General features: G+C 47.5%; 1 protein-coding gene across 1 annotated transcript in view; it reads right to left on the reverse strand.

Annotated features, from left to right (window-relative positions):
* The window catches only part of SART1 (spliceosome associated factor 1, recruiter of U4/U6.U5 tri-snRNP), a 39,843-nt gene that overhangs the window by 5,797 nt on the left and 10,989 nt on the right, over positions 1-23,057 (reverse strand). Inside the window, exons 4-18 of the mRNA XM_034426319.3 lie at positions 22,424-22,550; positions 21,746-21,851; positions 19,730-19,807; positions 17,783-17,882; positions 17,536-17,681; positions 16,646-16,852; positions 16,278-16,396; positions 15,105-15,268; positions 13,895-14,025; positions 12,754-12,924; positions 12,399-12,509; positions 11,960-12,047; positions 11,721-11,811; positions 4,479-4,614; positions 3,651-3,740 (exon numbers count right to left, since the gene is read on the reverse strand). Coding sequence (XP_034282210.2) covers positions 3,651-3,740; positions 4,479-4,614; positions 11,721-11,811; positions 11,960-12,047; positions 12,399-12,509; positions 12,754-12,924; positions 13,895-14,025; positions 15,105-15,268; positions 16,278-16,396; positions 16,646-16,852; positions 17,536-17,681; positions 17,783-17,882; positions 19,730-19,807; positions 21,746-21,851; positions 22,424-22,550 — 1,865 coding nt within the window. The remainder of the gene's footprint in view (positions 1-3,650; positions 3,741-4,478; positions 4,615-11,720; positions 11,812-11,959; positions 12,048-12,398; positions 12,510-12,753; positions 12,925-13,894; positions 14,026-15,104; positions 15,269-16,277; positions 16,397-16,645; positions 16,853-17,535; positions 17,682-17,782; positions 17,883-19,729; positions 19,808-21,745; positions 21,852-22,423; positions 22,551-23,057) is intronic.

Consider the following 23,057-nt stretch of genomic DNA (forward strand, 5'->3'; position numbering starts at 1 on the left):
CCAACAAGAACTGCGACCGGTCTGAGAAAGGAGGAGAATCACCGTAACACGGTGCCCCCCATCCCCAACTCTTCCAACCGGTGCAGCATGATATCATGGTTGATGGTATCAAAAACCGCTGAGAGATCTAATAGGACCAGAACAGAGAAGCAACCCCTGTCCCGAGCCCTCCAGAGATCATCAACCAACGCGACCAATGCCGTTTCCGTGCTTTGCCCACCAGGCCTGAAACCCGACTGGAACTGGTCTAGATAGGACGTTTCCTCCAGGAATTGTGGGAACTGTCATGCGACCACACTCTCAACAACCTTCGCCACAAAGCGAAGGTTGGAGACAGGACGATAGTTAGCCAATACTGCCGGATCCAGGGAGGCCTCACCACCGCCTCTTTCAAGGTAGCGGGGAAGTGACCCTCACTCAACGAAGCGTTGATAATTCCCTGGAGCCAGCCTCGTGAGACCTCCCGGGAAGCCAGTACTAACCAGGAGGGACACGGGTCCAGTAAACATGTGGTCACATTAAGTCTCCCCAAAATCCTGTCCACGTCATCCGGAGTCACAGAGTCAAACTCTTCCCAGATAACATTCTCAAGACTATTCCTCATCATCCTGCCCGGATCTACTCAGTCAGAGTCCAAACCCTGCCGGATCTGAGCGATTTTGTCATACAGATATCGTCCGAAATCCTCAGCCCTGCCCTCCAGAGGGTCCTCCCGCACTCCCGGTTGAAGCAGGGAGCGGGTCACTCTGAACAGGGCCGCCGGACGATTCTCTGATGACGCAATAAGAGCGGAAAAGTAATTGGACTTCGCCGCTTTTATCGCCACTAGGTAGGTCTTAATATGCGACCTTACCAGTGTTCGATCAGATTCGGTGAGACTGGCCCTCCAACCACTCTCCAGGCGTCTTTTCCGGCGCTTCATCTCCCTCAGCTCCTCAGTAAACCAAGGAGCCGCGAGGGATCGGGACCGGGTCAGAGGCCGCAAAGGCATGACTCGATCTAAGGCTCCGCTAGCGGCCTGATCCCAGGCCGCCACCAGGTCCCCGACCGAGTCCTGAGCTAGAACCTCAGGAAATGGCCCAACCTCCATCTGGAATCTATCAGAATCCATCAGGTGCCTGAGGCAGACCCATCTTGTAGGCTCCGCCTCCCTGCGGCGGGGTGTAGCAGTTCGAAGATCTAGGCGAAGGAGCGAGTGGTCAGACCATGACAAGGGTTCCATGTCTATATCCCCTATAACAAGGCCACTCAACCACTGGCCAGAGACAAAAATCAAGTCCAGAGTGTGACCCCCCCCCCCCCGTGAGTGGGGCCATGAACTAACTGGGTCAGGTCCATGGCCGTCATGGAAGCCATGAACTCCCGTGCCATCTCAGACATCTCACCAACGGATGGCAGGTTGAAATCACCCATGACCATAAGCCTGGGTGTATCAACTGCCACCGTGGTTATCACGTCGAGTAGCTCGGGCAGGGCCGTTGCCACGCGGCAGGGAGCCAGGTACGTGAGAAACAGGCCCATCTGAACCCCATGACCCCATCTCACAAAGAGGGTTTCACATCCGGCAATCTGTGGCACAGTGGTTTCCCTCGAACCAAGATCTTCTTTAATGATAACCGCCACCCCCCCGCCCCTCCCCTGCGCCCTCGGCTGATGAAATGCTCTGAAGCCCGGTGGGCACATCTCAACCAGGGGAACCCCTCCCTCCGGGCCGAACCAGGTCTCGTTCCCCCCTCCTCTATAAGATCATAAATGAGGGGGGCCTTATTAACCACAGACCTGGCATTGCATAACATCAGCTGGAGGCCCAGGTCCTGAGTATCTAAGCCACCTAGTATCTGAGTGGAGTCTTGGGGACCGGGGTGCGCAATTGCTCTCAAATAGTGAGTGCGCACCCCCAACACATGATATGGTCCCGTACTCCCGCCATATCTGCCCCTCCCATTCACCGTGCTGATGGAAAATTCCTCTTCCGGATGGTCCTCCAGCCCCTCCTCAATCCCTCGACTCGCACCCTCCAGGCCGTCCCCCTGTGCTGGGCTCGGCTCTGACCTTCGTGGGTTCGTCCCTCCAAACCCCTTGGTCTTCCTCCCAGTTCCCCTTAAAAAATCATTTTTTCCATCCCTCCTCCCGGGTCCCCTTAAAAATTTCATTAAGAATTTGCGTAGAAAACCCCTCAACCCCCTCTTTGTGCATGCCATCTCTCGGGGTTCCAAAGCCCGTCATCAAGATAAGCCCTCGATAACGTGGAGGGCCAGGCCCGCGAGAGGGGGGAGTCTCGCAGTGCGAAATCCCATTTAAAACCAATTAAAATCTTTACATTGATAGCCCAGTCTGGCGGAACAGCATGGTTTTGAGGGCACAGCGAAACACACAGAGATCAGAGATTTTACAAATTTCTGGGGGCAGATCATTCCAAAGAGCAGGGGCTCCCACAGAGAAGGCCCTCCTCCTGGGTGTCGCCAGCCGACATAATTTGGCCGATGGCACCCTGAGGAGACCCTCTCTGTGGGAGCGAACTGGCCGGTGGGAGGCTACTGGTTTAAATAAATACAGACAGGAGTATTGGAAAATACAGCTGGGAAATAGATATTTAAACTATGAACCAGTTAAAAATTAGATTCAATAAAATATGAGAATAAACTTGAAGTAAAAAAAAATAAAGTATTGTGGAAGTAACAAACTATAGAAGGAAATGTTGATTGTTTATGAAATGACTTTAAGAGAGGAGGAAAATACTTTTTGTTAAGATTATGGATATTAGATGTCATTTAAGAGAAGTAAAATATAGATTTGAGGTAATGGGTTTTAGGATTGAGGAATATATATGAAATATTGATTGTTAAAATGATAAAAGATTTAGAACGGTGTTTATTGTTTGAATTTTGGGTGTAATAGTAGAATGATAAATGTTTAGAATAAGATTTTTTTTTCTTTTTTTTTAAGATGTAAATGGATAAAATTTGGAGCAAAATTGATTGAGGGAATGTGAATAATTGTACTCAATTTATGCCGGATCAAACCCTTGCTCTAAAAAGATGTATTTTATGTTTTATGTTTAAAAAAAAAAAAAGAAAAATAATTTTGGGGAAAAAAAAAAGGCAACCTGAGAGCTCCGAGGGGGAAGAGGGAATGGAGCTGGTAGAGAGAGAGAGAGACAGAGGCAGAGCCTGGGCTGTCCGTTAGCCCTCAGATGGAGAGTCAGCAGGCCCCAGGTCTGGACGCGCCTGATGAGGAAGAGGAGGAACAGCTGGGGCCAGTGCGTAGAAGGCAGAGGAGAGCAGTGGAAATCTATGGTCTGGTCCTAAGGATGGAAGAGCCACTGCTGCTAGCAAAGCTCCACCCTAGCTCTGGGGATAAAAGGCAGGGGCCGGAGGTGTGGCAGGCAACTATTTATCTCCCTGCTGGACAGACTTGTTAGCCTGCAGTGTGAGAGAGAGAGAGACTTTTTGTTCGGGCTGCTGGTGTTCCTAATAAAGGAATCTGTTGAGTTAACTTCAGGGGGTTGGTCATGTTTGGGGAGCTGGGTCGGAACAGGTACTCTGTTCAAAGCCACCTTCAACTGGAGAGAGTCTGTCTGGATGAAGGGATGGATACGACTGGCTGCTCCACAGAAAGACTTCACCTGCCCCTTCCTCCCCATCACTCACCGCTTCCTCGTCCAGTTTCTTCATGCGCCGTTCGGTCTTCATCTTCCCAGAACCTTTGCCGTGGAAGCGGTGAGACAGCTGGCGGAAGGCCTGGGACACGAAGACACCCGGTTAAAAGGAAGACAGAGCCCCCTGCAACCTCCAGTAGCGTGGGCATTGAGGCAAAGGAAAAAGGCTACGGCTTTTGGTCTACATAGTGACATGATGAATTTGGTCTAAGGGTAAAGGCAATGGGCTACAAACCAGGTGATGTGGGTTCTAGTCCTGCCTTAGGCATGAAGTGGGCCAGTGGTGGGTTGCCCCCGGTTCGCACCAGTTCTATAGAACCGGTAGTAAAACCGGCGGGAGGCTCCACCCACCGACCCGATCAAAATGCTTCTGCGCATGCGCAGAAGAGCATGTGGCTCCGTTGCGAACCGGTAGTAAAGGTAAGTAGAACCCACCCTTGCTTTGGGCCACTCACTAGGAGACATGAGATCTAGTCCAGCCAACTGGATTGATTTTGTATGGAAAATAGGCCGAGGAAGCTGTGTTAGGTATGTCTGCCAGCTTGAATTAGTTGTGAAGTAATAAAGGCAGGATAAAAATCAAATAAGAAACACAGATAAATAGACAGCTCCAAACCATTTTGATCTTTTAAAGAAGTATCCACGAAGTCCTAAAAATCTGATTCTTACAATAAGAGTGGATTCATTTGGAATAAAAACAACAAAAACAACAGCAGCAGCATTATAGGAGCAGAGGTTCTGCCCTGGGAGGAAGGGAAAGTGTTAAATCCACTCTCCTTTGGAAAAGACCCCTGGGGTGGGGGTGGGGGGTTCCCAGTACCTCCTTGGGTGTGAGTTTGCGTCCTGTCTCGTCCACGTATTCGATCTTCACGTCCGGTTTGTAGCCATCTTTTTCCTTGAAGTCCTGAGTGAATCCCCGATATTCCTCTCGCCGGCTGTATTTATCATCGATGGCCCTGGGGATGGGACGATAGTCAGCCGTCTCAACTTCCCTGGCCATCCCATTGGTTGAGCCAAGGCAAAGGAGGGAGCAGATGCTGGATGTAACACTCCCTCCGCATAATACACCTCTCATTTCTGTACACACAACGCAGGTATAGTCCTCGACTTACGGCAACAATTGGGAAGAAACTTTCTGTTGCTAACCAAAGGAGGTTTAAAGGAGCGACACCTGATTTTACAACATTGTTTGCAGTGTTTTTTTTTATTGCAAAAGTTTTACAATTACATTTTCACCCCTTTCCCCCCCCCACCCACCCCAAACTTCCCAACCTCCCTAACCCTCCCCTCCCCCCAGACTTCCCTATATTATACTCATATCTGGTAAAAAAAACAAAAAAAAACCCCTTAATATAAAACTTGTGTAAAAACTTGAACCCCTCCCTCCCCTTTATAATTTTTCTTTTTACCCTCATTACATTAAAATATTTCTAATACATTATTTTCAAATAAAAGCTATTTGATACTTTCTAGTTTGATATTTGTTCTGAACATATTCTATCCACCTTTTCCATTCCCATTCATAAGTCTCTTGTGAACAATCTTTTAAGTATGCTGAAATCTTCGCCATCTCTGTAAAACTGGCCATCTTCAAAGTCCATTCCTCAATAGTGGGCAAAGCTTCATTTTTCCAATATTTACCTATCAACAATCTTGCTGCTGTTATCATATACAATATCAGTTTTGTTTCACCCAATGTAAAACCCTTAACTATACCCAATAAAAACAATTGTGGAGAGAATTGAATTTTTTTCTTCAACACATTCTGCATGACCCACCAAATTTTTATCCAAAAAGCCTTAACTTTCCTACAGGTCCACCAAACATGATAATACGTAGCATCCAAACATTCACATCTCCAACATTTTGGCTGAACATTAGGGTACATACATGACAACTTTTTGGGATCTAAATGCCATCTATAAAACATTTTATAGAAATTTTCCCTCAAGTTCTGCGACTGTGTAAATTTAACATTCTGAACCCAAATTTTTTCCCATGTTTCCAACATCACTGGTTCTTCAAAATTTTGTGCCCACTTAATCATACAATCTTTAACTAATTCAGTTTCTGAATCCCTTTCTAACAAAACATTATAAAGCCTTTTGATATGCATTGGACCTTTCTCTTTTATATGTCTAACCAATTCTTCCTCGTGCAACATAATACCAATTTTTTGGTCCTCTTTCCATCTCAATTGTAATTGATTATATTGTAACCAAGTTAAATTAATCCCTTCGTCCAACAGTGTCTGCAATGTCTTCAGCTGCCATCTGCCCGCATCTGTAAAAAGAACCTCTTTGTATAAACCCCCCCCGAGTGACATTATATTTGTATTCCACAAAATATGACCAAGATCCAGCCATAGCGGTATTTTATAATCCCATTTGAATCGGTGCTTCTTCCAAACTCTCATCAAAGAGTCTCTAAGTATATGGCTTTTAAATACTTTATCAACTTTGTCATCATAAAATAAGTAAGCATGCCATCCAAATTCAAGATCAAAACTTTCTGCATTCAATATTCCAGCCTTTTTCCTTCCAAACCAATCACTTGTTAAAGTTAAAGCTGCTGCATCATAATATAACTGTAGGTTTGGAAGTTTAAGACCTCCTCTTTCTGGAACATCTTGCATAATTTTCAATTTCACTCTCGGCTTTTTCTCGTTCCAGACAAACTTATTCACTCCAGTTTGCCAGACTTTCAATTGTTTATCACTTTTAAGCACCGGAATCATTTGAAACAAAAAAAGAAATCTTGGCAAAATGTTCATCTTAACTGCTGCTATTCTTCCAAGTAGAGACAGCTGCAGTTTTTTCCAAGTCTCCATGTCTTTCTGCACCTCTCGCCACAACACCTCATAATTATTTTGAAACAATTTCATGTTTGATTCTGCAACCTGAACTCCTAGATATTTTACCTTTGGTACAATCTCAAAACCTGCCCTCCTTTCAAGCTCATGTTTACGATCTTGTGTCATGTTTTTAGCTATCATTTTAGTCTTTTTTGGATTCAGTCTAAAACCTGAAACTTTACCATAGTCTTGTATAATGTCCTTCATCAGGATTATTGATTCCATTGGTTGTGATAGGGTAACAACCAGATCGTCTGCAAATGCCTTTATTCTGTAATCCTCTTGTCTAATCATTATACCTTTCAGGATTATTAGAGTCCCGTATTGTATTTAGCAAGACTTCTAGTGTTAAAATAAATAAAAGTGGGGACAACGGACATCCCTGTCTTGTTCCTTTTTCAATTTTGAACTCTGTTGTCAAACTTCCATTAATAATGATCTGTGCCTTTTGCTCTTGGTAAATTGCTGAAATCGCCTGTATAAATTGATCCCCAAAGTCCATCTTTTTTAAAGTCTTTAGTAGAAAATTCCAATCCACTCTATCAAAGGCCTTCTCTGCATCCAAAAAGACCAGCACTGCAGGAATCTGTTTATTCTTCTCAAGATATTCCAATAAATCTATTACTTGCCTTGCATTATCCTTCATGTATCTGCCCTCGATAAATCCCGCTTGATCATCATGAATCACCTTTTGGATTACTGGCATCAACCTGTTGGCTAATACTTTTATAGTCTGTATTCAAAAGAGATATTGGTCTGTAGTTCTCTGGTTTTTTAGGACCGACTTGTTCTTTTGGTATCAAAGATATATAAGCTGTTGTCCATGATGGGGGTATTTTACCCCCTTGCTGAATATTGCAAAATAAATCTCTGAGTTGTTCCACCATTTCAGCTTGCAAAGTTTTGTAATACACTGCGGTCAAACCATCCGTGCCAGGAGCTTTGGCTGTTTTTAACTGTTTAATTGCTACTATTATCTCCTCCTCTGTTATAGGATAATTCATTCTTTCCTTTTGTTGAACAGTAATTTTTGTAACTCTTTTATCGTTTAAATATTTTTCTATAAGTCCATTCTGCACCTCCTCTTTGGCATATAGTTTGGTATAATAGTCCACAAAAGCTTCTTTAATTAATTTTTGTTGAAAAATTTCTTTCCCTCCAATATCAATACTATCAATAGCCGTATACTCTGTCTTTTCCTCAATGTGTAAGCCAACCATCTGCCCGGTTTATTAGCGTTACAAAATGTATTGTGCTTCGCATATTGTATGTTTGTTGCAACTTGTTCCGCCATAAGCATTTGGAATTGGTCTTTCAAGAGTTTTATAGCACCGCATATTCTTTCATCTGTTGGATTTTTAATAAGTAACTGTTCTTTATTCTTTATTTCTATTTCCAATTCAGATCTTTTCTTTTGTCGAATCAGTCTATGTTTAGAGTTCATATAAGCACCCCTCTCATATAAGCTTTACTTGCATCCCACACAATTTCTATTGGGGTACCTTTATTCAAATTTATTTCAAAAAATTCTTTCAAGTGCTTTTTAAGTTCTGTTGTGTTTTTTTCATATCTGAACAAGTTCTCATTTAATCTCCAAGAACGTCTCTCAATCTTATCCATCTCAATTTCTATCCATACTGGGCTATGGTCAGTCAAAATTCTTGGAAAAATCTTTGTTCTTTTTGTCTTGACAAGTAAATCATCTGACAACAAAATGAAATCAATCCTAGAGAAGGATCTATGTCTATCTGAAAAAAAAGTATAGTCCAGTTCTTTTGGGTTATGTATTCTCCAAATATCTTTTAGTTCCAAATCTTTCATATCAAAAAAGGTCTGAGGTAACCTAATCCTAGATTTCGCTGAACTCCTTTTGTCTAATTTAGAGTCTATTACTCCATTCCAGTCTCCCATGATTAAAATAGATCTATAGTCCCATTGTAGTATTTTAGTATGTAACATTTTATAGAAATAATCCTGTTGTTGGTTGGGAGCATAAATTCCTATCAAAAGAATTTGGCCATATGTTGTAAGTAATTCAATTGCTACAAACCTACCATCTTCATCTGTTTCTATAACTTTAGTCGTAAATTTCTTATTTACATAGATAACCACACCATTCTTTTTTTGCAACGTTGAAGATATAAAATGTATTCCTAGTTTGGAGTTTATCAAGTATTTTTGATCTTGAACTGTAATATGCGTTTCTTGTAGACAAATTATATCATTATTAAATTGTTTCAAATATGTAAATAATTTCTTCCTTTTCTGTGCTGAATTCAACCCATTCACATTCCAAGATAAACACTTAAGCGTCATCTTCATCTTTCTGGAGCAAAGAGCAGAATAACCGAATATCATCCAAAATCTTCGGAGTCGCTCCCCCCATGGCTCCAGTCTCTTGTATAGTAGTCTTAGCTCCCTTCTTGTCTTGTCTTTCCTGTTGTTGTTGTTGCTTTTGTTTAAGTAACTTAGATTGAGCTCGAGTTATACGTTGATCCTTAACTTCGATCATCCGAACCGGGTCCAAGATTGGAGAAGATTCCAGCAAAGGCTCATCCAGAAAACCTCCTTCTGCGCCTTGCATTTCCTCTGGTTCCTGCTTAGACTGTTCTTGCAATTCTCGTTGAGGTTGCTTCTCATCACTCTCCTTAATCTCCAAAACTGTAGATGTACGTGGGGATGGTGTTCTTTCCTTAAGAGTAGTAGTGTAGAAGTGCTCTGCCTTCTCCACGGTGTTCAAACGATATCTTTCTCCCTTGTATCTCAAAATTATACCAACTGGGGCGTCCCACCGAAATGGTATCTGTTGATTTTGCAATTCTTTAACAAGAAAGCCAAATTCTTTTCTGGTTTTCAACATTTTAGGAGGTAATTCTTTATAAATTCCAATTCGTGAGCCCCCCACTTGCACAGAGGTGTAAAAGGATTTTTGCAGGATGTCATTTCTTATTTCTCTGTCTGTAAAATATATGACCACATCTCTGGGCAATTGTCTTTGTCTGGCCACCCAAGAATTCACTCTGTAAATTTTATCTATTTTGTGAAAAACCACATCAGGATTAACTTTTAAAATCTTAGCCAGAGCCTCAGAACAAACCTGTCTCAAATCCTGTCTATCCTCTTCTCGAATTCCTCGAAGCCGTATTGCAAACTCCATTGCCCTGAATTGTACCATCACGATTTCGTTTTCAACTCTCTGCATTTTATTGTCAACATCAGCAATTTTATAATCATTATCTTTCATCTTAACATTAACTTCTGATTTAAATTCTTCAACTTTAGAATCAACTTTAATAATAAATTCTGCCAGGCCAGACGCGACTTCTGATATTTTTTGGGTCACCTTGTTTTGATTCTGTTTCACCATATCTTTAACTTCATTAATTTCCTGCATAAATTCCTGGTGTGACTTTTGAAGTTTATCATCCAAAATTTTAGAAATAAATTCTTTTAAATCTCCCACGTCAAAATCTTTTTTCTGAGTCTGTGTCTGTTGTTCAGGGGGAGGCTGTGTTTTATGTGTGGGAGATCCACCTCCTGTTGCCTTCGCTTCCTGCTTCTTTGAGGCCATCCTGCCACGTAGGCTAGTTTTACTAAAAAGGGAAGTTCTTCTTCCTCTCCCACCTCCACAAAGACTTCTGAAAAAGTCCCCCAGATTTAATCAAATAAGAACTAAAGTAAAGCAAAGTCCAGTATTGAAAAAGGAGAAATTTCTCTCTTATTTCTCTTGTTACAAGCGAAGCAACTTCGTAACAGTTTAGAAACTTTGTGACAAAGCAAGATGAGTTCAGCAATCCACACTCGCCAGCTCGTTAACTCTGAGGCTAAGCGCCATGTTTTTACAGTTCACTTTCACTCATCCGCATTTTTTCACTCAGATTAGAAAGCCAAAAAAACTCTAATACTTGCGATTCCGAGTTTCAGGGTTCAAATAAAAATATGCTGCTTATTAAGGCTGGTTCCTTTCCTTTCAGTTTGAAGTTTCCTGTAGCCGGCTTGTTCTGCAAAGCAGACTTGTCCCACGCCGCCCGGAGTTCCAGCAGGTTGAACGGGAGCCGCTCCTGTTCCCTCCCCTATTCCCTGGGGGGGTTGCAGGGGCTCAACCTGTGCCCTGCGATCTCTCTTCAAAAATCCTAAGGATTTTGAAGTTTTCGAGCAGCTTCTTAGTCGCGAAGCGGCTCTACAAGCGGTGGGGCTGGCGGAGCTTCAAAAGGCACCGCCGCCGCCGAAGACGAGGAAACCGGAAGTCAACATTGTTTGCAGTGTTGTTAAAAGTCAGTCACTGCAAGTGAGTCATGGGGTCATTAAACGAATCCGGCTTCCCCCACTGACTTTTTCGGTTGGAAGCTGGCTAGGAAGGTCACAAAAGATGATAATGTGACCCCGGGATGGATGCCGCCACCGTTCTAAATACATGCTGGTTGCCGAGCATCTGAATTTTGATCCTATGAAGACTGTGGAGATGCTACATCCAATCTAAGTGTGAGGACCAGTTGTAAGCAGAGGTGGGCTGCACATAATTTAACAACCAGTTCGTCTAGTGCAGAACCTAAAATGTGAGCGTGCGCCTTCCGTGCTGCTTCAAACATACAGCAATTTCATGCATGCAGCTTCCAGCACACCTTCTCGGGCAGCTGCGGTGACTAAAGCGGGCAAGGCGCGGAAATCAGCTGGGCTGCGTGGGCAGGGCGAGCGAGCCAGAAAGTGAGATATATAGAACGGGATAGTGCTGGGACAGGTGGGTGTGCCCAGCCGGTGGTTGGAACTACCGTTTCGCTTGAAACGGTCCAAACCGGCAGCAGCCCAGCTCTGGTTGTAAGTCCCTTTACTCACTGCTGTTTTTAACTTTGAATGGTCCCTAAATGAAGGGTTGTAAGCCGAGGACTACTCCTGGTCCAGCGAGAACCATCTCTGCCCTCTACACTTAACTGTTTACTTAGTTATTTGGCCAAGTGTGGTTAGACACACAAAAGGAATTTGCCTTTTTGTGGAATGACAGAACAGAATAAGCGTACAGCCAATAAAAGGGAGAAGTAGAAAATAATAAAAGAGATAAGTAATAATATCGCATAAATAATAAATGATAAAATAATTTTAAATAATGAAATAATAAGTGAATGAATAATGAATATAAATATGAAATGAAATATGAGATGTATGAATCATAAAACGGTGCCAGGAAGACCTTCTCTCTCTATGCCCACTTACATCTTGTCCTCAATGCAATAAACGGCCGAGGGCAGCGACTTGTTGGGCGCCTTCACCCGTGCCACCTTCTGCACCGTGGTCTCCAGCAAGCCTGGTGAAAGAAGACCAAGGGAAAAAACCAGCCAGTATTCCATCCATCCAGCAACGGATCAACCAAGGGAGGGTGGGTGCAGGTTGAGAGAAGGCTGAGCAAGGAAGGGCCTTCTCCTGGTCTGAACCCAGGGCATCCTCCTGCTTACCTTTGTTCTGGCACAGCAACAAAGCGGCAGCCAGGCCCCGGTTGACGATGGGTTCCTCATCCAGGATGGTGGTGGACGAGGTGGAGAACTGCAGACCAGAGGAAGACAGGTTTGATCATGGGTAGCCCTTTAAACAAGCCAACATCAACCTCCAGGTTTCCTTGGCCAGCTGGACCATGGTTGAGGACTCTGAGAGTTGAAGCCATGCATCCGGAGCAGCGTTTCTCAATCTTGGCAACTTGAAGGTGGGTGGACTTCAACTCCCAGAGTTCCCCAGGCAGCAGCAGAGAATTCTGGAAGTTACTCAGCTTAAAGGGGGTGAGATTGAGAAGCAGTGACCTTTAATCTAGCCTGGTGTTTTTCAATCTTGGCAACTTGAAGGTGGGTGGACTTCAATTCCCAGGCAGCCTTTGAGACCCCCCCCCCAAACCCCACTTACATCCTGCTGGTGCTTCTCTTCATCCAGGTTGACCATGCTCCAGCCAATGTTCTCCTCGCCATCCGAGTCGGAGCCTCCGGTGGCTGACCTCTCGTCGTCACGTTCAAAGTCCTGGGAGGGGGGGGTGAGGAAGGGAGACGTGAGGAAGGGCTGTCGCAAGGACCCTGGCTGGCCACGCAAGGAAACCACTGGTTTGAACCAGCTGGAGCTTCCAGATCCTTTCCAAGGGCAGCCCCATGTGCCACTCACTGCAGTAGTCAAGATGGGAGGTGACTGTGACTAATGCCATGCCGCTTAAAAATGTATCCCTCAGCCCTGCTTTTTAACCTAGTTTCCCCACTCCAGAAGGTTTTACCAGAAGTTCTTCCTGCTCCTCCCGGTTCCCAGCCAGCCCGTAGGTGGGGATCTCTCCCAGTGTGCGGCAGAATTCAGAGGTGGCGTTGAAGACAATGGCCCCCTTCTTCTCGAGCTCAGCATCATCCTCCTGGCTCCGGCTGCGCCCCAGGGTCCGCACGATTTCGATCACCTGGAAAGGCCAGGAAAGGGAGGTTAGCTTCCCTTTGTGGATCATCACAGTGTGTTGTAGTCTGTCAGCCGCCAGCCCCTGCAGCAGCCAAATCAGAGGAGGAGGAGGAGGAGGCGCGGGAGTCATGGTCAGCATCAAGGTAACCTGGGAGCTCCGAGGGGGAAGAGGGAATGGAGCTGGCAGAGAGAAAGAAGCGGAGCCTGGGCCGGCCATAAGCCCTCAGATGGAGAGTCAACAGCCCCCAGGTCTGGAGGTGGCTGATGAAGAAGAGGAGGAACAGCTGGGCCCAGTGTCTGACACACAGATGTACAGAAGGCAGAGGAGAGGAGAGCAGTGGAAATCTATGGGCCGGTCCTTGGGACGGAAGAGCCACCGCTGTTAGCAAAGCCCCACCCTAGACAGCCACTGGTAGCCTGCACTTCTGAATCGTGTCTGGAAATTATCAGAATTCTTCCTGGAATCTGCAGCGTCTTCAGTGTGTGTGTCTGTCTGTGTGTGTGTGTGTGTGTGTGTCTGCTGCTGGAAGAAAGCGTGTGCACCTTCCAGGACTTCCTTTGCAAATTGGGGGGGGGGAGGGGGGAGGGAGAGAGAGACTGACTGACTGACTGACTCACTCACTCCCGGTGTGTTGGGCCAGTTCAAGGGGAAAGGGAGCAAGCGTCACTTTCCAAAGGACTTAGAGACTTTGCAGCCTGCTATGAAAGAGAGAGAGAGAGAGCGGCTGCTGATGCTCCTAATAAAGGGAACGTTTCATTAATTACAAAGGGTTTTCTGACCCGGCTCCCAAACACAACAAGCTTGTCAACCAACAGGTCCAACGCACACTTGGGGCAGTTTGAAATATTGAGAAAAAGGCTCAGGACCGGTGGGAGGGAGAGCCACTTCATTGTGCCCCCACTTCACATGGCAAAGGCACCAGTGACTGCCCCACATGGGGGCAGAGCTGTGGCCTTCTTTGCAGGCCCCTCACCTTTTCACCACTGTCCTTCAACTGCTGGATCTGCCTCAGCTTCCGCCCCTTCTCCAGCTGTTTCTGCAGCTCCATCTCGGCCTCATCTTCCTCCAGCACAGGGGGAGAGTCGGGGCCTTCCATGGCATCCTCTGGCCACACAGGGAAAGACAGTCCGGTTTGAACTCAACTCTCTTCTCTCCAGCCCTAGAGGGCTACTCCTTTTAAATCCAGGCCAGACCCAGGTTCCTTGTTGGTTTAAAACCAGCAATGCTCAACAAGGGCTGCCAGAGAGATAATCGTGGTTTCCCCAACAGTGGTGGGATTCAAAAATTTTTACTACCAGTTCTGTAGGCGTGGCTTGGTGGGCAAGGCAGGGGAAGGTTACTGCAAAATCCCCATTCCTTCCCGATCAGCTGGGACTCAGAAGGCAGAGAATAGATGGGGGCGGGGCCAGTCAGATGTGGTATTTACTGGTTCTCCAAACTACTCAAAATTTCTGCTACCAGTTCTCCAGAACTTGTCAGCACCTGCTGAATACCACCTCTGGTCCCCAGTACTTCCTGAGCTTGGCTGTTTTCTTCCAGACATTTCATTATCCAACTAGGTAACACCATCAGTGTGAATGAGTGGTGAGTTTGTCCATTTATATATAGTAGCTTGCCCCGCCAATGTTGGGGGTCGGGGTTGGTTTTTCTCCTTGGAGGTTCCATGTTTAGGCTACTGTTTTCTGCCTCTTTGTCTGGTGTTAACCCCTGCTTATCTAGGTAGGGATATTTCTGGTCTGATGATGTTACCTAGTTGGAAATGTTTGCACAAAGACCAGCGACCTCCAGGGACACCAAAGTTCAACCACAGTTTAACCCTGAGCTACAGAGATTGTCCTCTACCAAAAATAGAAGACAATGCCTCCTTCCTTCCCACTAATCAATCATCCTCATCATAGCACTTAGACTTATATCCCGCTTCATGGTGCTTTACAGCCCTCTTTAAGCGGTTTACAGAGTTGGCCTCTTGCCCCCAATAATCTGGGTCCTCATTTTATCCACCTCGGAAGGACGGAAGGCAGAGTCAACCTTGAGCCGGTCAGGATTGAGCTGCTGGCAGTCGTCACAGTCAGCCTGCAATCCTGCATTCTAAGGACTGCGCCATCACGGCTCTTACATCAAGATTTAATCCACTCCAGGTGCCGTCTTGGTTCCCCAAGCATTTTAATTTCAGCGATCCTCACCATCCTCACTGCTGATCTCCATTTTTTCTACACGGATGTCATCTGACTGGATCAGCTGCTCTCCTGCTCCATTTCTGCTGGGGACCAGGGATCCCTCCTCTTCCTCCTCCTCCTCTTCTTCTTCCTCTTTCACAGGCGCCCGCCGCTTACCCCGGCCCCGGGTCCTAGGGAGGCAGGACAAAGTGGGTCAGGCCTGACAAGAAGGGGCCGAAGAAACTTCCCTCCCATGATCAAGATGGGGCTGACCTGGGTTAAGGTCTTAACACCGTAACTGTTCTGACCCAGCTCCCCAAACAGGACAAACCCTCTGAAGTGAACTCAAAGATTCGTTGGTCAGGAGCACCAGCAGCCCCAGCAAAAAGTTTCTCTCTCAACGCAGACTAATAAGTCTGTCCGGCCGGGAGAGGAATAGTTGTCTGCCCCATCTATTCCTCTCCGCCCCCTGCCTTTTATCCCCACAGCTAGGGCGGGGCTTCGCTAGCAGCGGTGGCTCTTCCGTCCCAAGGACCGGCCCATAGATTTCCACTGCTCTCCTCTCCTCTGCCTTCTGTGCATCTGCATGTCAGGCACTGGACCCAGCTGTTCCTCTTCTTCCTCATCAGCCACCTCCAGATCTGGGGGCTGTTGACTCTCCATCTGAGGGCTGACGGATGGCCCAGGCTCTGCCTCTGCCTCTCTCTCTCTCTGTGCCAGCTCCATTCCCTCCTCCCCCTCAGAGCTCCCAGGTTGCCTTGAGGCTGACCCTGACTCCCACGCCTCCTCCTCCTTCTCCTCTGATTCGGCTGCTGGAGGGGCCGGGGGCCAACAGGCCACAACAGTAACACCTTAACTGCAACCCACACTGGCTCAGGAGGTTGTGTGAACACAGCTGCTGGGATCAAGCATCCACGTGTGTGCAAGGGAGAGAATGGCATGGAGACACAACTGTTCCCTGCTGCCAGCTTTCTGGCCTGAAGCAACACAACAGCAGGCGTGAAAGGGCAGCTACATAATGGCTGTGTTCACACAGGTTTCACTGTTTACTGAAGATGAGATTATCTCGTGGTCCGATTGTGCAAACTCGAATGTGGGTGAATTTCCAAGACAGGGAGTGGGATTTCAAAGCAGCAGATCCTGGGACTGTTCCTCTGCCCCCCCCCCTGCCCCCCAGGCAGCCACGTAGCTGACCCTGACCTGGACCCGAAATCCCGCTCATTGCTCTCGATGCCGAAGGGCAGCAGCTCGTCAGCCTTGACCGGCTTCTCCTTCTTGCGTATCTTCTTCACCCGTCGCCTCGTCTTCTTGAAAGTGGTCTGCAGGCCGGAGGAGGGAGTGGGGGAAAAGGCAGGCTAAGAGTCCAGCAGGACGGTCCCTTTGGCTAGGCCTACTGCTACCCAAACGGCCCCACTGGCCTCCCAGCCCCTCCAAGGTAGGGAACCCAGGCAGCCCGGAACCCCATCCAGGCTGGGCCCCTTTCCCAACCCCACCAGCCCAGGGCTTTTCCTCTGGCTGTCAGCCTCTGGAGTCTGCCTCCCCCAGCACGGGGGTCTCACCCACCCTACCATCTCTTCGGGGGTGTAGTACTCCGAGGCCAAGTGGACGCTGGGCAGGTCCAGCGACTGGGCCCGACTCTGCAGGCTGTCCCGGATGTTCTGCAGCTCCCGTTCCCGGGAGCCGTCCGCCATGCCCACCGCGTCCAGCTTGAAGGACTTCTTCCTCTCCCCTTCGATCTCTTCGTCGTACTTGGAGAGGACGCCCCTGTGCTTGAACTGAGGGAAGAAAGCGAGGGTCACAGAGGGTTTGGGGCGAGGGGCCCAAGGCAACCAGCCGGGCTCTGCCTTTTTGCCCCAAACATGACTGCAAAATGGCGGCTCGGCTGGACATGCAGGCCCTTGGCTGGGCTCACGTAGCAGATCCAGCGAGAAACCACAATTTGCAAACCCCAAAGGCCGGGTTCACACCCAAATTAAACAAACCATGTTATACGCAACAATGAATGTTTGACTGTCCCATTAGATCCTGGCAGACGGGATTGGCTGTGGGTTCCCTCTGTGAGGGGCTTACGTTTGAGCCGTTGTGGCGCAATGGTTAGGATGCAGGACTGCAGACTAACTCTCGGCTCACTGCCAGCAGTTCAATCCTGACTGGCTAAAGGTTGACTCAGCCTCCCGTCCTTCCCAGGTCGGTAAAATGGGGACCCAGATTGTTGGGGGCAAGAAGCTGACTCTGTAAACCACTTAGAGAGGGCTGTAAAAGCACCATGAAGCGATAAATAAGTCTAAGGGCTACTGCTATTTTCTTTCCTCCCTCCCTCCCTCTCCTGTCTATCAGGGGAATTGTGGGAGTTGAAGTCCACACGTCTTAAAGCGGTCGAAGTGGAGAAACATGATTTACTCCATCAAATTTGTTGAAGCTGCCGGGGACCCTAGGAAGAGGACGGAGGGGGACTTACAACCACCATGTCGTCCACGCTCTCCTCTTCTTCGTAGGGTTTGTACTCCGGCTTCTTTTTGCGCAGCTCCACATTCTTCTTGGCCTTCTCCTTGTCCACCATGTTGACGTTCACCAGAATATCGCCACCTTTCTCCTCCAAGACACCTAAAGGGACGCCAATCCTAGTCAGCTGGAGGAGACCACCAGGTGCCACACCTGCAGGGTCAGCTCTGGAGTGGGGAGGAGAGGCTCTGAGGGGTTCCTACCTTTGTCTTTGAGGGTCAGAATGACCGTCTGCCCTTCCTGGAAGGAATCAATGGTGTGCTCCACAGTCAGGCCTTTGAGATCCTGGGCGCTATAGCCCATCTGTTGGGAGTCAGAGAGTAGAAACAGGCATCAGAAGGCATGGAGGGAAATCCCCAGCTTGGGGAAGGATAGAAACGGTGGTGGCAAATCAAGGAGCTGCCCAAAAGACGTCCTCAAAAGATTCTTCAGCAGGAAGAATTTATTTTTTAATTTTTATGAATGAATGGTCTTTGTTGGCCAAGTGTTGTGACCCTGACTCCCAAGCCTGTCCTAACAGAGGAAGAGGACTCAGCAGGTGATGGGGAGGAACTGACAAGGCCTCCCTCTCCAGGACCCAAGAGGAAGGCCAAGAGGAACAGCCTGGGATATGCCAGGAGGAAAGCATATCGGAACAACAACAGATAGGGAGCGAGGATGATGAATCCTGGTTTGATCCCAGGCAGCGTCGGAGGGAGAAGCGTGCGCAGCAACGAAAGAGGCGTGGGAGGGCCAGAGATTGAGCTGAGTCACTGAGCCACACCCCACAAGGAATAAAAGTGGGTGGGATTGCTCTTCAGGCTTTGTGACGGTCAAAGTTAAAAACCTGAGAGTCACATCGCGTTACCTGAAATCTGGCTTGTGCATATTTGGATTGGACCTTGGCTAACTCTTGCTTGGTGGATTACTTTTTGCTACTGAACCGGACTGAGGATAAACTCTCTCTTACTGACTGTGAGTGAAAACTGACTTGGCAGGCATTTCGCAGTTTACTGCCAAAACTCTTACTTGCAAGGGTTTCTAGTCTGATTGCTCAATAAAATCTTGGCAGGTGTGCCTGGTTGTGTGTTTGCCTGTGTGAGGAAGGGGGACAGAACACCAAGTGTGATTGGACATACAAGCAGTGGTGGGTTGCCCCCGGTTGCGAACTGGTAGTAAAACTGGTGGGAGGCTCCGCCCACTGACCCAGACGTCATCATGTGTGATCTGCACATGCGCAGAAGAGTGCCTGCGGGTGCAATGCGAACTGGTAGTAAAGGTAAGTAGAACCCATCCCTGCATACAAGGAATTGGCCTCTGGTGTATAAACTCTCAGTGTACGTACAAACAACAAAGTAATAGATCACAAGACACCAATAGGAGAAGGTATTAGGAAAGAGGAGAAGGATAATAGTGATACAACCCTACTACATGAGTAAAAATCCTTAGGCTGTTGGAAGTAGGTGTTCAGCAGAGTGATGGTACGGAGGGAAAAAACTGTCTTTGTGTCTCGTATCCCACCTTAATTATTTTTACAAATGACTCAAGGTAGCGAATATATCCAACACTCCTTTCTATTTTTCACACAACAACCCTGCGAGGTGGGTTGGCCAAGAGAGGCGTTCTTCACGTCTGACAGGTAGATTGTAAACACCATTCTGAGGCCTCCTGTCTAAAGCATATCTGGAACGGCTCAAGCTGCCCTTTATTTGTCCCTTGGATCTAGAGAGCGGACAGCAAGAAGGAGAAAGCCTTCTTTTCTTCGCAGAGGTGAAGGCGAAAAGCGCCTTTGCCAACTGAAGAGTCAATTCAATCCAGATTTTTGCTTAGCGTCATGGTCGCTAAGCGGATCGCACTTGACTTGACTCGATTTTACAATGCCGGTGTCATCGTGGTCATTGAGTGAATCACGATGTCAATAAGCAAAAAGGACACAAATTGCAGTAACATGACCGTGAGATGCTACCACCAGTTGTAAAGGTGGAGCCACTTGTCAGGTGCCCAAAATATGATCATGCAACCACTTGGGCCATGTGAGTGTAGGGCGTGTGTGTGTCAGTTGCCACTTGGAGGAAGGGTTGCAAGTAACTTTTGGGAGGTCCATCGTAACTTTGAACAGTCGTTAAGCGACCATTCGTTAAATGAGAACGGGGTTTTCTTCCACTTCTTACCTTCTTCTTCTGCCCAAATTCCTCCTCCACGAGGTTGCTGATGCCGAATTCCTGGTCCATCTCCTCCAAGAGCTTGGCCTGTTTGAGGAACACAAAACATGAGTGGTGGGGAGGGGCTGTTCCAAGCATCCTGAGGAAGGTGTTGCAGTGCGTGCTCGACTTAGGATCACGATTAGGACTGGGACATCTATCACTCAAGATGTCAGCTGCCCCAGCTTGATTAGTTAAGAAAAGAGAGGCTTTCGAGGCCGTGCTTTGCCAAATGTTAAACTGTGCTAAAGCCAAGTGGTTGCAGTAGAAGCAAAGCCGGATCTAAGGTTTTCGCGTCCAAAGCATCTGGTTAACTTTTCCCTTGTTTCCACCTTCAGCCTGTTCCTGTCTTTGAGGGCTGTTTGGTTCTGCATTCCACAGTGAGACCCTGGAATGGCCGGCTTTCATGGTGGGGGGGTGGTAGTTCCGATGCTTAGTTTTGATTCCTCTCATGCTGCTAACCCCTCCCCCCCTTATCCCACCCTGCAGCTCTCCCTGCACCCCGCAAGGATGGAAGGCTGCTAGCAGGCAATGCACAGTGTAGGAGGATGGCAGTCCTGACAAAGGCGAAGTGCTAAAGTGAGTCATCAGCTAAACGGATCTCATTTTATCATCTGTTTTTGCCACGGTCATTAAGTGAACCACACCAGTCATTAAGTGAATCATGCAGTCGCTAAGGAAAGTCGGCTTTCCCCATTGACTTTGCTTGTTGGAAGCCGGCTGGGAAGTTGAATAATCATGATCCCAGGTAACATTGGGATGCTGCAACGGTCGTAAATATATGCAGCGGACAAACCTCTGAAGTTTGCTCAGGTGGCCACAGGGATGCTGCAACGGTCGTAAGTGTGAGGAATGGTCATACATTCCTTTTTTCAGCACCGTTGTAACTTCAAACAGAAGCTAACTGAATGATTGTTAAGTCAAAGACTGCCAGTAGGAGTTTAATTTGGGGAAATGCAACAGAGGCAGTCCTTGACTTACAACAAACAGTTCCTTTGGTGACCGTTTGAAGTTCCGACGGTGCTGGAAAAAAGTGATCAGTCCTCCCACTTAAGACCCTTGCAGCATCCCCATGGTCATGTGATCCAAATGTGGGCGCTCGGCAACTGGCATGTACTTATGACGGTTGCAGTGTCCTGGGAGGGTCATGTGATCCTGTTTTGGGACCTTCTGACAATCAAAGTTGGTGGGGAAGCCGGATTCACTTAATTGTGTCACTAACTTAGCAGTGATTCACTTAACAACTGTGGCAAGAAAGGTGGTAAAATAGGGAAAAACTCACTGGACAACTGTCTTGCTTAGCAATGGAAATTTTGGGCTCATTTGTGGCCATAGGTCGAGGATTACCTGTGGATAAGCAATTCTCGGTCCTGGGGCAGAGCGCTGACCCGTTCTGGGTTCCTCACCCCATCTAAAGCGGAGAACAACATGCTGCCCCCCAAGTTCCTCAGGAATGGCTGAAAGTGACACTCCTGAAGGACACTCAGCCCTCACTTTCAAGACTGATGGCAGCCACTATAGAACAGGGGTCTCAGCCATAGCTACGTTAAGACTTGTGGACTTCAACTCCCAGAATTTTGGGGGTTGATGTCCACAAGTCTTACAGTTGCCATGGTTGGAGACCCTTGCTGTAGAACAGGGGTTCCCAACCTTTTCTATACCCCTAGAACACTTCTGATATATTCTCGCACCCCTTTGCAAAAGTAACCACCAGGTATGAGTTATGCATATGCACTTTTATGCATATATGAATTATGTATATACATTATAATTTTGAAACTTCTAAGCCCAAGTTTTTGCACCCCCTGGAATCTTGTCTCACACCCCCGGCTGGGCACCCCTGCAGTAGAATCATAGAATCCTAGGGCTGGAAAGGGACCTTGGAGGTCTTCTAGTCCAACCTCCTGCTCAAGGCAGGAGACCTCATACGGTTGTCCAATCTTTTCTTGCAAACCTCCAGGGATTAAAAAAGCTACTGACACCCACCCTCTTCTCTGCCATCTCTTTCTCCAACTGCAGCTTCCGGCTTCTCTCAATCCAGGCAGCCGTGTCGTCCAGCCAGGGGTCATCTTCGCCCAGGGATTTGACTTTCCTAAAGACACAAAGAGAGCAGCCTCTTACGGAAAGCTCTGGTCCTGGCACTGAGATGACCAGGGAAGACCCAATTCCAGAAAACAGATCTGGATAAGAAACAACATACGTAGAGTAAGCCAACCACAGGCAGTCCTCCACTTACAGCAGCTTGTTTAATGACCGTTCAAAGTTACAACGGCACTCAAAAAAGTGGCTTACAACGGTTTTTCACACTTATGACCATTGCAGCATCCCCTCCATGGTCATGTGATCAAAATTCAGGCGCTTGGCAACTGACTCATAGTTATGACTATATGTCCCGGGGTCGCATGACCCCCTTTTGCAACCTTCTGACCAACAAAGTCAATGGGGAAGCCAGATTCACTTAACAACCATGTGACCAACTTAACAACTGCAGTGATTCACTTTACAACCGGGGCAAGAAAGGTTGTAAAATGGGGCAAAATTCCCTTAACTAATGTCTCGCTTAGCCACATAAACTGTGGGCTCAATTGTGGTCGTAAGTTGAGGACTGCCTGTAATTTAGAAGCCGTTTTCAAATAGTCAAATAGTGAAGAGTCGAAAGGCTACCCAAGTTTCTGGTTTAAAAGCCGCTTCTCCTTGGCGGCGGCTAGTTTCTCCCGGATCTCCTCTCGCTGCCTGAGGGCGATCGGGTTGATGACCTCCGCAGCCACCGGGTCCTCCTTGCTGCCAGTCTCTGCAGGGGGAGGAGAAGACAATAGGGAGACCAAGACTTTACTCTGAGCTGGACCAGCTTAAAGGAACACTAAAGCCAGTGGCGGGACTCAGACGGTTCAGGCAAACTGGTGGCTGGCCCCGCCTCTCCCCTCCCCTTCCAAGAGTCCCCACGTGCCCCATTTTGGTTCCCAGGTAAGTGCAGGGAAGCCTCCTAGGCCCAAAATGGGGCGTGGGGGTGGACGACAGGTCCCCCCGCCACGGCCCATTTTTCCTCCGTGTGTGTGTGTGTGTGTGTGTGTGCAGGAGGCCGAGTGCTGCATGTCACACACCCACCATGGCCATGCCCACCCAGCTGGTCCTTAGGGCAGAGAACAGGTTGTTAAATTATTTGAATCCCACCACTGGATGGAACCCAGCACTGTCCAAACTCCACGAGACGCAAAGACACAAGCTGTTAGGCTCAAGGACAAAGTAAGTCAACCAAACTCTGTTTTTATAGCAGCTGTCTCTGCAAACGCCCAGGCCC

The sequence above is a fragment of the Pantherophis guttatus genome, chromosome 18, assembly GCF_059756535.1.
Source record: "Pantherophis guttatus breed Tessera chromosome 18, ASM5975653v1, whole genome shotgun sequence".
NCBI lineage: Eukaryota > Metazoa > Chordata > Lepidosauria > Squamata > Colubridae > Pantherophis > Pantherophis guttatus.